Source organism: Leopardus geoffroyi, chromosome D4 (assembly GCF_018350155.1).
Source record: "Leopardus geoffroyi isolate Oge1 chromosome D4, O.geoffroyi_Oge1_pat1.0, whole genome shotgun sequence".
NCBI lineage: Eukaryota > Metazoa > Chordata > Mammalia > Carnivora > Felidae > Leopardus > Leopardus geoffroyi.
The window spans coordinates 78806423-78818790 of record NC_059342.1 but is presented as its reverse complement, the minus strand read 5'-3'; the positions used below and the strand labels follow the sequence as shown (position 1 = coordinate 78818790).

At 42.9% G+C, this 12368-nt stretch overlaps 1 protein-coding gene across 2 annotated transcripts in view; it reads left to right on the top strand.

Annotated features, from left to right (window-relative positions):
• Positions 1-12368, top strand: part of BRINP1 (BMP/retinoic acid inducible neural specific 1) — a 176920-nt gene that overhangs the window by 116950 nt on the left and 47602 nt on the right. For both annotated transcript variants that reach the window (XM_045470399.1, XM_045470400.1), the window contains exons 4-5: positions 2419-2588; positions 6161-6266. In XM_045470399.1, coding sequence (XP_045326355.1) covers positions 2419-2588; positions 6161-6266 — 276 coding nt within the window. The remainder of the gene's footprint in view (positions 1-2418; positions 2589-6160; positions 6267-12368) is intronic.

The window sequence follows — 12368 nt, the reverse complement described above, 5'->3', positions numbered from 1 at the left end:
AACAATATATTTTATTTAATGTGGCATATCCCAAATATTGTCATTTCCACGTGTCATCAATGGGATAAGCAATTCATGATGTATTTTATATCGTTTTCTTACATTTTAAGATTTTGGAAATCTACCGTGGAGTTCACACGTACAGTGCATCTCAGTTTGGACTAGCCACGTTTCAAGGGCCCAAAAGCCACCCTGGTCTGGTGGCTCTCGTATTGGACAGCATACTTGTAGTCACTCAGTGACTCTAGAACGAGGACAATGTCTTATGTATTTGTCACCCCAGTGCCTACCAAACTGCTCAATACATGCGTGCTGAGCTAAACTGAATGGACATGATAGAGAGTGAAAGAGGGAAGGTGATGACATCTCCCTTGGGGTCAGGGTGTAGTGGGAGAAGGTCACCAGAAAGGTGATGCCCCAGTGGGTTCTGAGGAATGTATAGGAGTATTCCAGGTCTCTTACCCCTGCAGGAAGGAGGGGTAAGAGAAAGTGACAAAAGCTGGATAGGATTTCAACGGTCAGATAGGGGAGGGACAGAATGGCATTCTAAGCAGAGAGAAGCATTTGAGGACAGGAAATTGGCAGCAATAAATCATGGAGACGGAGGGAATGGTTTGACCGGTGCTCATAGAGGGAGACAGCAGTGAACAGACTGGAGGGTGCATGTGGAGAACCGTGGACAGCAATGGAACTCAGTTCTAGAAGCAGTCGTGGAGGGATCTGAGGCACAGGAATTAATCTGTGGGTCAGTACTGTGTGCCCCCCCTAGGATAATCACTGTCCTGAAAGCAAGTTTGTTTGTTTGTTTGTGTCTATTAAATTCAAAAAGCAATCAGCATCCTCAAGAAATTTCAGTTATCTTAGATATCAGACTTTTGTCCTCAGAAAGCATTGAGACTGTTGTTCTCTGACTATCCTATTTTATTGCAGGATAAACTTCATGCAATTGCATGAACATGTATGAAAAAAAAAAGAAAAAATTATTTTTCAGTAATCAAGTAACGGTCATCAACACTCCCATGGTACTCACCATGTGCCAGGCAGGGTGCAGGTACTTTATGCAGTTAGCTAATTTAATCCCATGATCACCCTATCCCCAGTTCTGCCCATGGAGGAATTAAAGCCTAAGGATGGTAAGTAACTGCTCGTGCAGGTAGTTCAGTCCAGGAAGGTTTGCCCCTGGAGACTGCTTTTTACGACGACTCTACACGACTTTGCTTACTACAACGAACCAGACCCTGCTGGAAGGACCTTACAAGTATTCACTAATTTATGCTTCTTAATCACTCTATGGAGTAGGTGCCAGTCCTCCCCTAATTTTGTGAATGAATAAGCTGAGAACAGAGACGTTAAGAAACATCCCCAACTTCACCGTTCATAGGAGGTGAAACCAGACATATAATGGTCAGATTGGTTTAGCAGGTGTTTCTGGATGCTTTTTTCTGAAGTTCTGATGAAATGTCTTGCTATCCAAGATAGAAGGCGCCCGAAATTAGTGCTGTTAGTAATCTATGCACGTGTTACTATGGAAAACTTAATGGAATAAAATACATGAGTCTGTGCATTCATTTCTCGCTCTCTGTTTTTCCACCCCATTCTCTCTTTCCTTCTCTCGAATTCCCCTCTCTGTGCTTGACTTTCCTGCCGCCTTCCCTCCTCTCCGGAGGTAACCTCCTGTCCATTCCACTGACAGAAACACAGTGCCTGGCTTACGGAGGTAATGAGAATATTTATTGATGGAATTAAAAAAACACTGGTGCATTACCTACTTATTATCTACTATAAGCCCAGCCCAGGGCTTCTGTACAAGGGATAGGGCGCTGGTTAATATCGATGGTGTCTGACTTCACTGATCCGACAGTTTGTTTTTTCCCTCTTTTAGGCGTGCAGTTTTCCCTGCCTTTAAACAATGTCTTATCTCTCTCTGTGTCTGTCTACCTCTTTAGCCATCCGTCTGTTCATCTGTCCATGTATCCATCTGTCTAGGAAGGGGCAGCAGCAGGAGAAAGAGAGAAAGGGAAGGAGGAAAGAAAGACAGGGGAGTGAGTAGTGGAGGACCTGGGTGAGGAGGAGGAAAGGACCATCTAGGGCAAGCCCATCATTTTACAGAGGGAGAGTCTGAGCCTCGAGGAGAAGAGGAGATGATACCGGTGAGAAGTATGTGGTGGGTTGGTAGAGGCTGGACTTAACAGCTGAGGGTCTTTCCATGGTCCTTGTCCCGATAGAATTGGGTGCTTCCAGCCACCTGTGCACTGTTTCTCCTTCACTATGCTCTTGATTTTCAGAAGCAGAAGGGAATTTGGGCAAAATTAGTGGGAAGTTCAAGGCTCTTTTCAGCATCCAGGCCCCTGGTGGCTTTCCTCCCACCCCCAAAGCTTGATAGGGTCCCTCCCTGAACTTCTTTCCTTTTCCATGCAGGGGAGGAGGCCTTGACCATGTACATGGACAAAAGTCGCCTCGACAGGAAGTCAGGGAATGCCACTCAAAGTGTTGAAGCTCTGCACCAGCTGGCATCGTCCTACTTTGTGGACCGTGATGGCACCATGAGGAGGCTGCATGAGATCCAGATATCAACTGGGGCAATCAAGGTAGGCTTGAGGGGGGCTGGGCTGAAGGTTCTTAGACAGCCATACTGCAACGCGGGTGTTCTGACAGCAGGTGGGCAGATAGAGTCTCTGGCTTCAGCCATAGAGCGAACAGCGCCCCCTGCCGACCCCCCTGACTGACGCAGTCCAGTGCCTTGTAAGATCAGGAGCACTGTCTTTGAGGTGACCACGTGCACTGATTTACTGGGGCAGCTCTGGCTATGGTCATGGCATAATAATCAACAATCTTCTCATTTGCTCTTAAAGTTCTCCCGTGTGGATGATTTTTTAGACTCCCTTTCTAGGTGAAAAAACTGAAAGCTACAGTGGTTAAATGATTTTCACAGGGTCATAGAGCTAGCAGGAGGCAGCTTACAGATGCCTGATGAGTAATTCTTTCCATTTTTTTTAATGTTTATTCATTTTTGAAAGAGGGAGACAGAGAACAAGCATGGGTGGGGTGGAGAGAGGGGGAGACACAGAATCCGAAGCAGGCCCCAGGCTCTGAGCTGTCAGTACAGAGCCCGACACCGGGCTTGAACTCACAAACTGCGAGATCATGACCTGAGCCGAAGTCGGACGCTTAACCGACTGAGCCACCCAGGCGCCCCAGTAATTTAAACATTTGTGTTTTCCATTCCCTTACTCACCCCTCCCCATTTTACAGATGGGAAAACTGAGGTCCAAGAGCTAAAGACTCTTTTTGTTTAGGGTTATACAGCTAGAATACCCTAACAGGGACTAAAATTCGTCTCCGGACCAGGACTCAACTATTTCTGTAAAGGCCGGGTAATAAAAATTTCAAGCTTTGCATGTCATATGGTCAATGTTGCTACAACCCAACTCTGCAGCTGTCACACAAAAATCAGCCATGGACAGTATGCAAACAAATGGGTGTGGCTGTGTTCCAATAAAGTTTTATTTACAAAAAAAGGACATCTGTCATGTGCTGACCCATACTCCCCTGCACCAGTGCTATTCAATATACCCTTCCAAGATCTTAGAAGTGCCCTATATCTATGGTCAAGACAGTAGCCATTAGTCACATGGGTTTTGGAGCCCTTGAAATGTGGCTACCAGGGAACTAAGTTTGTAAGTTTATTTCATTTCATTTGTGTGAATTTATTTATTTATTTATTTATTTTAACATTTATTTATTTTTGAGACAGAGAGAGCCAGAGCATGAATGGGGGAGGGTCAGAGAGAGAGAGGGAGACACAGAATCTGAAACAGGCTCCAGGCTCTGAGCTGTCAGCACAGAGCCCGATGTGGGGCTGGAGCTCACGAACCGCGAGATCATGACCTGAGCCGAAGTCGGACGCTTAACCGACTGACCCAGGCGTCCCTAATTTGTGTTAATTTAAATAGCCACATTGACTAGAGTGGATCTAGACTTTCAATTCAGTGCCTTAGATCACAGGAATTAAAAAAAAAAAAAGATTCTATTTCAAATGCAATAAATTCAGGAATTACCTTCATAAAGAGAATGGGGGGTGAATTTTGATATAAAGGATTAGTTTTTCTCACGGTTTCAGTGCAGATTTTTTGCATCTCACATTTTCTTAAACCAGATTATACCTGCATTCTACATCTCAATCTTCGATCCAATTTCTACAGACCAAGCCTTATATTAAGATTTTCAAAAATATCTCTGGGGGAAAAAGTGTGTGGGTGGCGGGGGGGGGGGCAGCAGGAGGCGGGAGGGGGTAAGGGGGAAGGCATTGAGGGAGACTCGGGCAGTGGAGTTAGAAATTGACCAAGCCAACAGAAAAAATGAGGGAGGGTGTTCCTAGGAGGGAGGTAGGCAAGAGAGAAATAAATCAGATCGACAAACAAAGAGCCAGCTTATCCCAGAAGAATCGCCTCCATTGGGGGGATTATGTCGTTAGGGAGCTCGGCACAGAAAGACAGATCTTTATGAAGCCGTCAGAGTCAGAGCGAAGCAAGAGCCTGGTTTTCATTATCACCGAATGGTTCTCCCCCCCCCCCCCCGGATGGGATGTGGAATTGAGATGTGGAGGCTCTGTCGAAAGATAATCTTCTTTTGTGCACCCTGGAAATGCAGCCTCCCTCCTTACAAGGAATTTCTCAGAGAAATTGCCCAGAGGCCACTCAAGGAGCCATTCTCACAGTACCACTGTCTTCCACACTCAGTCTGGGACTTGGCTGTTGCGCTTGCCATTTCTCATGCTACCTCAAGACCAGCTGGCTAGAATCGCCAGCTTTGTTTAAGACTAGCAGCTGACCCAGGTGAGGAAGTTCTGCTGGTAGCTTTTTTGCCCAGGGCATCCTTAGCAGAACGAACTGGTCGTCTTGAGCCTCAACCGATAACAACTATGTTATTATTTTGTACACACACACACACACACACACACACAGAATAAATGGTTTAAAAAACATGACTCACAGACCCTCCATTTATATAGTTTCCTAAGTGCTAAAGGCTTCAAAAATATGATCTCTTTTACCTGTTGAGGTGGGTAAATGTATTGCTACCATTTTATAGATGGGACCTTGAGGCTGAGAAAGGGAGGGTTTTGCAGCTGGGGGAAGGCGTGGCTGGCGTTTGGAGAGTCACGTGGCCGTGTCACAGGTCACACCATTCCTGACAAGTGAGGCTGTGTCTTTACTGGATGCAAACCTCAAAACTCGCCCATAAATGATCTTGTGAAATTATGGGAAGTTAAGGCTAAAGGGATGAGAAGCCTCTTTTCATCCTAAGTCATGCTTACTTCAAGTTTATAAAACATCTTCTAGAAAACGGAGATAATTTCATCGTTCTTGCCTAATAGTGTATATGTACTCATCACAGATTATAGAGATCTAGGGTAATACGATGCCCATTTTTTTTTTAATTTTTTTTTCAACGTTTATTTATTTTTGGGACAGAGAGAGACAGAGCATGAACGGGGGAGGGGCAGAGAGAGAGGGAGACACAGAACTGGAAGCAGGCTCCAGGCTCTGAGCCATCAGCCCAGAGCCTGACGCGGGGCTCGAACTCACGGACCGCGAGATTGTGACCTGGCTGAAGTCGGACGCTTAACCGACTGCGCCACCCAGGCGCCCCTACGATGCCCATTTTTTAACATGTGCGAAGCGTCAGGCACTCAAACCCGTCGTGTCTTGTCTCACACCCTTCCTGGAAAGGATTTACTAGCTTCAGGTCGCAGAAACTTAGAGAAGGTAAGTGACTTCCTTAGGTCATACAGCAAATTCATGGCCCCGTTACGATTTCATGCTGGTTCTCCCGATTCTAAAGCACGTGCTTTTGAAATATACTATTGTGCTTCAACGTATTAATTCATATAATACGTAGAGTGACCTTGTGAAGCGAGAGCCAGGGAATGGGTCCCGTCTGCGTGCTCGATTGCTTTGCTATCCTGATGCCTGTTTGGTGATAGCCCAAGTGTGGTCCTTGCCACAGGCGAGGTGCCCAGGAAGTGGCCGTTGGCTCAGGCCAGGAGACTTTCTCTGCCGGCTTTGCTCTGCTGAGGGCTGACTCTGCGGGGCCCTGTCTCACAAGTCTCTGACAAGGGCACCTGTCTCACACCTGTCACCCTTGATGTGCACTCCAGGTCACAGAGACACGCACTGGGCCTCTGGGCTGTAACAGCTATGACAATCTGGACTCTGTGAGTTCCGTCCTTCTGCAAAGCACGGAGAGCAAACTGCACCTTCAAGGTAGGATGCCCGTGGGAATTGGAGACCAGAGAGGGGGAGGGGGGAGCCTTGGGATTTTGAGGAGGCATGATGTGGAGGCAGAATAAAGACAAAGATGCAAGACGGAGAAACCAAGGAAGACTACAAATATGGAACTTAGGACAGTTAGGACATGATGCCTTTTAAAAATGTTAACATATACAGGACATTAAATTCATGGTTATTAATTAGTTTTCAGATATAAAGTATGAAAATGGGAGCTTTATCTGATTATTTCGATGAAAATGTCTAAACAGTGTTATTTATAGATGCTCCAGACCTAATATATATTAAAGTTTCATATCTTGCTGTCTGAATTTCCTAGATTATTGTGTTTGATTTTCAATGTATTTTGGCAGGTGTTATTTGAATTCCAAGAGCTATAGAGCATTTTATAGAATTTTTGGTTCTACGTAATCTTCTTTCTCCTTATTCATTCGTCGTCTGTAGTCTTTAATATATGTATACACACGTACATATGTGTTTGTGTGTGTGTGTGTGTGTGTGTGCTTTCAGCAGAGTTTATAAATGAGAACACTCAATGCTGACAGGGTGTTCAGAGACAGACACTCAGGCACTGCTAGTTAAGAATGCAACAATTAAAAAAAAAAGAATGCAACAGTTATGGGATTACTTCGCTGATATCTTTCAACATGTGTATTTGTTTAGTGTCTGTTTTATGTCAGGTCTATGTTAGGGGCTCCAGATATACTTATGACCTTAAGGAAAAGATACCCTTTAAAATAGTAATTTTACCCTTGTTAATTCATCATGAACAGGTGAGGACATTATAAGGAAAAATTACAAGGCTTTGAGTACAGATAGTGCTGTTTTAAAAAGCATAATTTATAATGGAAAAAAAAAAGTAAAAATCTCAATTTTCCACATGAGAGGACTAGGCAAATTATGTAGTATCCACACAACATAATATTAGGCAGGTACTAAAATGTTATTTATGAGAATTTCCAAGAATGTATGAAAGCGATCTGATATAGTGTTAATTTAAAAATGGGTAGTGTCTGACTGAATGTGTGGCATGATCTTAACAATGCGAAAGGGTAAGGAAAAATAATATTGCAAGGGAATATGCCGAGATGTTAAAAGAGGTTACCTCTGGATGGTTAGGTTGCAGATGATTTATTTTAGGCTTCCCAGTTCTTTTTCTAACTTTTCCACAACGATCATGTATTAACTTTATAGTTAGGGGGGAAAAAATGGCATGCTTTAACTTTGAGCAGACTAAAAATGTGACCTTCTAGAAAGGTGTCTGATAAAGGCGACTCTGAATGTCAGTGGGAGGAAAGCAGAGCTGAGATTTGCAGGTGGAGCTAAGCAGAGCCTAATATGACTTTTATATTCCAGTTCCTTGGCAATCCTTTGATTCATGCTCCTGTTACAGAAGATGGTTGGAAAATGGCACAGGGAGGGCTTGGTAGAGTCACTTGGGAGCACTGAATTGAAAACCCCTCCGGGAAATGCAGGCCAAAAAAGTGGTTTAGTGTTAAAAGAAAACACAACAAAACCAAACCTCAGACACACAGAGAATAACCCTACCTCCTTTAGTAGAGAAAAGAGTGGATGAGTGGGTTTGGTACTAACCTGATAAGAAAGTACATAAGACAGATCTGCCTTGGGCGTGCCCGGATGATCAACTTATTAAAGTTCCTGTGATACCTACTGGTGACCTTGTGAAGTGAGAGAAGTGTTGGAGTCCAGGAAGCTTGGCTCCAGCCTGCATTTGATAACCCTGCTGTGCGTGTTGGCAGTGGAGAGACCTGTGAGTTATAATTGGAGTAAATTTAGAAGGGATTAACAAGATGTTAGTTACCAGGAAGGTATTAAGATCTCAGGGCCAGTAAGAGGCTGATTTCCCATGAAGCTAATGAAGCTTAAGGTCCAGGGCTCCCTCACCATGTAGGTCCCCGAATTTTCTCATTCTAAATACTGACTTTCACACCTCATGTTGAATTCCTTTTCTCAACGAGCAGTTATGGTATAAGCTTCAGTCCTCCAAAATACAGGTCTACCATTGGTTACATGATTATAAGTATGTTATCCACCAAAAAGGAGGTGACATCCTTGTCTTATTCTAGATTGGTCAGAACACAACTGGAAGGTTAGGGCCAGGTCTGGGCATCACACTTCAAGAGGGACGCTAAGAAACTACAGTGTTCCTAAAGAACGGTGTCTTAGGAGGAACAGCTGAAGAGAGTTGACTTGGGGCAAAAGGACTGTCTACAGATACCTAAAGGGCTGTCTTACAGAAAAGCTAGTTCATTAATGTGGATAAAATGAGCCTAGACCTGATGCACTTGCAGAAGAAAATAAAGATCCCAGCTTTCTTTGAAGAATCTGTGTTGGGTCAAAGTGGGCATAAGGATATAGTGGGAAACAGTTTGTGTCCCAAGGAAATATATACCCTATCAGAGAAGATGGGCTTAAACAAACAAAAAGAGGCATAAGGAATTGTAGTGGAGAAAAATAGGAGGGCTTCATGGTACCAAATGGTATGGGGACTTAACCTATCAGGGGATCGGAGAAGATGGATAGGATAGGACCTGGAGGATGACGAAGAGGTCAGGGTCATGGATATGGAGGCAGACAATGAGTATCTATGAAGGAGCATTTGAGGAAATGAAAATGTCATAAGAGATTAAAGCAGAGACATCAGTGGTGAGAAAGATGAAATAATCCTTCGGATCCTGGAAGGCCTGTGCAGCACATTAATGACTCGAACATTAATTTGAGGGTCATGGGCACCATGGAAAGGTTTTTAAAAAGGAAGTAGCATGAGGAGATTGATGTTTTGGAAGATCACTCTGGCTGTCATGTGTCCAATTAATTAGATCGGGGTAGATTGAGGGTGGATGACCCATTAGGGGCTATTGCAGTACTGAAGATGAGAGGTCACAGATTCAGACCATGAAGGTAGCAGTTGAGGTTGAAAAAAAACAGACCACTTTTAGCGTTACTTAGCTGGCGTCAACCACTTTTAGAGTTATTTAGCTGGCATCATGACCAGAATTTAGTGAGACGACCATGAAGAATTTAGATAATCTGGTGAATGGAGTGTGGGGATGAGATAGAGAGGAAGGGCAGGGAAATACATAAGATTCAAGGCAATATATAATATAATAGAGATAATGAAAGTAATGCATACCATTATGGAGATTCAGAAAAGGGAGTAATTCATTTGGCCTGTCTAGGTAGAGGAGTCATAAGAAAAAAATATCTAAGGAAGGATAATATTCTCTTGGTGGAAGGTAAAACAAAAAAACTTCTTAAATATAAGACAGAAGACTGTCTCATGCTTCTTGGATAGGCTGATTTTTATTCAGTAGGATACAACAAGCAGTAGGTATAAAGAAAAGGATTTACACATTGAACCACATTAAAATTTAAGAATTACCAGGGGCACCTGATGGCTCAATCAGTTGAGCATCCAACTCTCGATTTTAGCTCAGGTCATGATTCCAGGGTCATGAGATCAAGCCCTGCATCGGGCTCTATGCTTAGCATGGAGCCTGCTTAAGATTCTCTCTCTGTCTCTCTCTCCTCTCTCCTCTCTCCCCTCCTCTGCCCCTATCCCCCACTCTCTCCCTCTCTCTCGATTAAAAAAAAAAAAAGAATTTCTGTTCATCAGATGCTGCTATTGATAGAATGAAAATACAAGCTGCAGAGTAGAAGGAAAGATTTTTGATACATGTATCTGACAAAAAAAAAAAAAAAAACAAAACAAAACCCTGTGCAAAATATATCAGTAACTCCTAAAAACAACAAGAAAAAGGCAGACTGTCCAGTAAGACAAGAAAATGGGTAAAAGACATGAACAGGCACTTCACAAACAAGAATATCAAAATGGCAGATAAACATTTGAAAAGGTGATTAACTTTTCTAGCCCTCATAAAATGTAAATTAAAGCCACAATTTAGTATGCTAACCCCACAATCAGTCTGGTTCAAAGGAAAAACACTGACAACATCAAGGAGTGATGATGTGGAACAATGGAAACTTACATGGAAACTTACAATGGAAACTTACTACTTATAACATCTCCTGCATTGCTTGTGGGAGAATAAATCAGTACATCCACTTTGGAAAACTCTTTTGGCAGTATCTACAAAAAACTCAGTATGTCCTGGCCCTGTGACCCAGAAATTATAATTCTTGGGAGTATGCACAACAGAAATGCCATCTATGTTCACCAAAGGACATGGCTGTTTATAGCAGCTTTATTCAAAATAGCCTACAAATGGAAATAGCCCCAATTGCCCATCAACAAGAAAATGGATAAATACGTTGTCATGCATTCATATGACAGGCTACAATGCAGAAATGGGGGAAAATAAACTATTCTTTTCTGCAACAGTATGGAAGAATCTCATGAACACAACATTAAGTAAGAGAAGCTGGGCACAAAAGAATATGCGCTATTTGATTCCATTTCTATACGGGTCAAAAACAGCCAAAAAAAAAAAAATGTGTTGCTTTTGTAGCTCAGAGAGCATTAACCTTCGGGGAGGGAGAATAAGGGACTGACAGGAGATGGGAGAGGTTTCTGGAGGTATCTATGATGTTCTGTTTCTTGATCTGGATGGGAGCACATGGGTGTGTTTACTTTGTGAAAATTCACAGCACTGTATGCACGTGATTTATATGTATACATTTCTGTGTGTATAATGTGCGTCTATGAAAAATTTATTTAATAATGTGCTCCATCTTGACATCGTCTGCAAAGAGAAGACATGAATAAAGCAGACACGTAGAAGAACAGAAGGTGGTCCAGCCCAGCCAGAAGACAGCCGCATGGACTGAGGGCAGAGGAGTCAGAAATAACAGTGGATAATATTTATCCAGCACTTCCTAGTGTGCCAGGGCCTGTGTTCATTGATTTGTATTACGTGCATGTTTATTTGTTTGTTTTTATTCATTTTAACTTCCATTTAATTTTATTATGTAATTGCACTTATTACGTTTTGAATCCTCACCCCATTCCTGGGAGGAAAGCATAAGTAACATCCCTACTTCATAGGTGAGGAAACTGGGGTGAGGGAGGTCACTCAGTAAGTGATTGAGCTCCACATTTAACCCTGAGCAGTCTGACTTCAGAGCTTTTGTTTCTCAAAACGCTCCCGTTCTCTCTTCCTCTTTCCTCTCCTAATTCCGCTGACGGAGGCTGGGAGGGGAGATTCTGCAGAGGTTTATTTTGGCGGATTGAGGACGATGTGAATGGCACCCTAATGACATTGACCTTGTGGTGGTTCATACACTGTTCGCAGAACAGGGCAAAGGTGGAAGGAAATCGGAAAAAGAAAGAAGAGGTTCGGAGAAGGACACGAGGAGTGAGAAAGACAGGATCATAGAAATGATCACAGGCTATTAGTAGTCGAAACAGCAACAGCCAAACTGGTAGTAATAACACTAATGGCATAATGATAACTTCTTATTTTTATACTTCTCTCTCCAAGAAGCCCATTGAGTGTTTTGCTGACATTGTCATGTAATTTAATCTAGTATCCATCTGGTGAGGTATACAGAGAGCAGAGCTCTGCCTTGGTAGCTCACTGATGTGGAAAGGGATGCAGAGAGAATATTTTGCTGAAATCTGGGATGATCCATAAATTTATTCATTCATACATTCATTCATTTAGCAATATTTATTGAATATCAACTACATGTCAGATACTGTTTTAAGAGCTGGATATATAGCCGTGAATAAGCGAAGTCTCCATCATTTTGGAGTTTATATTTAGTGTGTGGGTGTTAGGGGAGCAGACAATAAACAAGCAAACAAAGAAATATATTTTCTTTACAATCAGAGAGATGGTGAGAGAACAGGTCATGTAGAAATTTGTAGACCATGGAAAAGACTTTAGACTTCTACTCTGGATGAAATGAGAAGCCATTGCAAATTCAGGCAGTGGCGTAACCTGACCTGACTTACATTTTAAATGAATCGCTATGAGTGCTGTGTGGAAAAGACTAACACAGAGGGCAAGAACACATAAAAGGAACCCAGTGTGGGGGCTGTCGTGTTTACCAAGGTAAGACAAAATGGCGGCCAGGACCATGAGAGCTGGTGAT